The following is a 3938-nucleotide window of genomic DNA, read 5'->3' on the forward strand; positions in this document are numbered from 1 at the left end:
GACATCAGGGAACGCTTGGGGGCACCAGGGATCCCCTTAGGGACGCCCTGGGGACATTGGGGACCCACCCTGAGATGGCCGTGGGGGGTTGGGGACATCAGAGAGCCCTTGGGGACACCAGGGACTGTCTGGGGGACACTTTGGGGACACCAAGGACCCTTTTGGGGACCCCTTGGGGACACTGGGGACACCCTGGGTTGGTCGTGGTGGCCTTGGGGATATCGGGAATCCTTTTGGGGACACCAGGGGACATTGGGGACCCCCCTTGGTTGGTCATGCCGGGGTGGGGGGGCATCAAAGTTCCCTTTGGGGACCCTGGGGACCCTTTCGGGGACCCTTTTGCCTTTAGCCCCGCCCCCTCAATCATCAGCCAATCAGTGCTCTCGTGCCATGGCACTGCAGCCAATAGCAGCACAGGACGGGCGGGGTTTTCGCTACCATGGAAACGCCCGAGCGGCTCACCATGGCAACGAGCAAGAACACTTCCGGGTTCCTGTCCCGCCCCCTGCCGCTCTCAGCCAATCAGCGCTCGCGCAGCGAAACAGCCAATGGCGATGCAGAAGGGGCGGGAGCAGCGTTGCCATGGCAACGGGCCGGACGGGTGTAGGGCGGGAAAAGCGAGAAAAGGTAAAAAAAGGGAATCAAAAGGTTAAAAAAGGGAATAAAACCCGGGATTGGTGTGGGGTGGGAGAGACTGGGGGGCCTTGGGGACAGCAGGGACCCCTTGGGGACAGCGGGACCCCTCCGGGATGGGTGTGGAGTCTTCGGCAACCCTGAATGACCCTGCCAGTGTCCCCTCAGGACCCTGATTTACCCTGCCAGGACCCCATTGCCCGCTCAGGACCCTGAATGACCCTGCCAGGACCCTAGTCCTCTCTCAGGATCCTGATTTACTCTGCGAGGACCCCGTCCCCCTTCAGGACCCCAATTTACTCTTTCAGACCCTCATTTACCCTTCCATGAGACCCCCGGACCGCATTAACCCCGCCCTAAGGCTGCACTGAGCCTTTCAGGACCCCCATTTCCCCTTCCAGGACCCGAGCCCCTCCTAGCCCCGCCCACGTCCCCCAGACGCGCCCTCCCATTGGCCGGAGTGTGAGGCGGGATCCGGGAGCCGCCGCCTCTGCTTGGCTGAGGCTGGAAGGTACTGGGGGGAGCTGGGAGGGACTGGGAGCGTGGGGAGGGGGAGCTGGGAGGTTGCTGGGACTGGGGACGGGCTATACTGGTCCATACTGGTCCATACTGGGAGCTGTCCCCCCGCAGGTCGCCGATGGCCGAGCCCCGCCCGGGCCCTCCCAGTGCTCCCAGTTGCCCCCTCCCAGTCTGGAGGGGCTCATCCCCCCGTCCCACTTTGTGCTGCGCCCCAGGTGAGGCTCCCAGTGCTCCCAGTAACCCCCAGTAACTCCCAGTAACTCCCAGTTCTCCCTCCCAGTGCTCCCAGTAACCCCAGTCCCCCTCACAGGTCCCTGGGGGTGGAGCTTGAGGCAGAAAGGGGGCGTGTCCATGAATTGGAGGCAGAGCTGAAAGCGCTGAAGGGGCGGAGCCAATGCCTGGAGGCGGAGCTTGAGGCAGAAAGGAGGCGGAGCCAACAGCTGGAGGTGGAGCTTGAAGCAGAAAAGGGGCGGAGCCAACAGCTAGAGGCGGAACTTAAGACAGAAAGGGGGCGGAGCCAGGTGCTGGATGCAGAACTCGATACCCTGAGGGGGCGTGGCCAGCGATTGGAGGCGGAGCTGGATGCAGAGAAGGGGCGGAGCCAAATCCTGGAGATGGAGATGGAGACCCTGAGGGGGCGGGGCCTTGGCCCAGAGGGGGCGGAGCCAAGCCCAGAGCAGGTGAGACCTCGGTGCTCCCAGTGCTTCCCAGTGCTCCCAGTGCTTCCCAGTCTCACCTGTCCCAGGTGTTCTGGGTTCGTCTCGGGGCCGGAGCCACCCTGTCCTCCACCGGGAACACCTGGGGGGACCTGGTGACATTTGGGACACCTGGGGGACACTGGGGGGACCTGGGGACATTTGGGGGCACACCTGAACACACCTGGGGGGACTGGGGACATTGGGGACACCCAGAGGCTCCTGGAGGGCACCTGGGTGCATCTGGGACACCTGAGCACACCTGGGAGGGGTTGGGGACACACTTGGGGACGTTGGGGACACACTTGGGGACGTTGGGGACACACCCCAGGGTGCTTCAGGTGTGTTTGGGGTGTCTCAAGTACATTGGAGGTGGTTCAGGTGGGGTTTTCGGGGTTCTCCAGGTGAGTTTGGGGTGTCCCAGGTGTGTTTGGGGTTCCACAGGAGTATTTGGGGTCTCTCAGGTGTACTTGGGGTCTTAGGTGAGTTTTTGGGGTCTCTGAGGTGTGTTTGGGCTGGCCCGGGTGTATTTGGGGTCTCAGGTGAGTTCTTGGGATCTCTCAGGTGTGTTTGGGGTTCCCCAGGTGAATTTTTGGGGTCTCAGGTGTGCCTGGGGTCTCTCAGGTGTATTTGGGGTCTCAGGTGTGTTTTTGGGGTGCTCCAGGTGAGTTTTTGGGGTCCCAGGTGTGTTTTTGGGGTCCCAGGTGAGCTCTCTCTCCCCAGGTGCTGCTGGGCCGCTGGCGCCAGAAGGTTTTCCAGCTGCTGCTGCAGGTGAGGCTGCAACGGGGCCAGGAGCTGCGGCTGCAGGGACAGGTGAGGGGACACAAGGGACACCCCACACCTGGGGCAGTGAGACCCCACAGGTGGGACCAACCCCACCCCTGGGGGGACCCTCTGGGGTCACCTGTGTCCCTTTAGGGTCACATGGGCACATCTGGGCACACCTGTGTCCCTTGGGGAGGGTCTGGCGGTCACCTGGGCAGGTCACCTGTGTCCCTCAGGGATGTCACCTGTGTCACACCTGTCCCAGGTGCGCTCCCTGGGTGCTGTAAAGATGTCACACCTGTGTCCCACCTGTGTCCCACCTGTCCCCATGTCCCAGGTGCGCTCCCTGGGCGCTGCAGTGGCCGCCGGGTCCCGCCAGGTGTCGCTGTTGGAGCTGCGGCTGCGCCAGGGGGAGCAGGAGAGACAGGTGAGGGACACCTGGGGACACACCTGGGGACATTGGGGACACACCTGGGGACACACCTGGGACAGGTGAGGGACACATGGGGGCATTAGGGACACACCTGGGGACACAGCTGGGGACATTGGGAACATACCTGGGACAGGGGAGGGACACCTGGGGACTTTGGGGACACCTGGGGACACAGCTGGTGCAGTTGAGGGGACACTTTGGGGGCAGTCTGGGGACAGTTGCGGGGTTGGGGACACCTGGGGACCATCTGGGGACAATTTGGGGGCAATCTGGGGCTGTTCCTTGTCCAGGCCCTGTCCCAGGAGCGGCTCCGGGCGGAGGCGGCCGAGGAGGAGCTGGGGAAACTGGGCCAGGCCCTGAGCCGGTACTGGGGGGACTGGGGGGACTGGGCTGTCCCCATCGCTGTCCCCCAGGTGTCCCTCAGGCTACTGGGGACCCTGGGGGTTACTGGGATGAACTGGGATGTCCCCACTGCTGTCCCCAGGCTACTGGGGGACACTGGGGTTACTGGTTTGTACTGGGATGAGCTGGTTTGTACTGGGCTGTCCCTGTTGGTGTCCCCAGGCTGTTGGGGACACTGGGCGTGGCCCTGGCCGATGTCACCGCGGCCGTCGTGGCCCTCGGGACCCTCAGTGAGCGCCTGGGACAGGCCCAGCACCGACTGCAGGGTCAGTGACACTGGGGACACTGCAGGGACACCTGAGGACATTGGGGGTGGTGGGGACACTTTGGGGACAATTTGGAGGTGTTGGGGGACGCCTGGGGACACCTGGGAACACCTGAGGGGGGTTGGGGACATTCTGGGGACATTGGGGGGACACTGGGGACACTTTGGGCCATTGGGAATGGTCTGGGGGGTTGGGAACACTTTGGGGGGGGGGGGGCGGGGTTGG

General features: G+C 63.8%; 1 protein-coding gene across 3 annotated transcripts in view; it reads left to right on the forward strand.

The window, feature by feature from the left end:
- The first annotated feature begins 505 nt into the window (after positions 1–505).
- The window catches only part of LOC115949072 (coiled-coil alpha-helical rod protein 1-like), a 4874-nt gene continuing 1441 nt past the window's right edge, over positions 506–3938 (forward strand). For 2 of the 3 annotated variants that reach the window (XM_031065346.1, XM_031065347.1), the window contains exons 1-7: positions 506–627; positions 1264–1367; positions 1463–1832; positions 2571–2660; positions 2950–3039; positions 3336–3409; positions 3610–3713. In XM_031065346.1, coding sequence (XP_030921206.1) covers positions 583–627; positions 1264–1367; positions 1463–1832; positions 2571–2660; positions 2950–3039; positions 3336–3409; positions 3610–3713 — 877 coding nt within the window. In that variant the 5' untranslated portion in view covers positions 506–582. Of the gene's footprint in view, positions 628–1263; positions 1368–1462; positions 1833–2570; positions 2661–2949; positions 3040–3335; positions 3714–3938 lie in introns of all 3 variants that reach the window. The other variant, XR_004082731.1, reaches the window with a different exon arrangement.

The sequence above is a fragment of the Geospiza fortis genome, unplaced genomic scaffold (assembly GCF_000277835.1).
Source record: "Geospiza fortis unplaced genomic scaffold, GeoFor_1.0 scaffold867, whole genome shotgun sequence".
NCBI lineage: Eukaryota > Metazoa > Chordata > Aves > Passeriformes > Thraupidae > Geospiza > Geospiza fortis.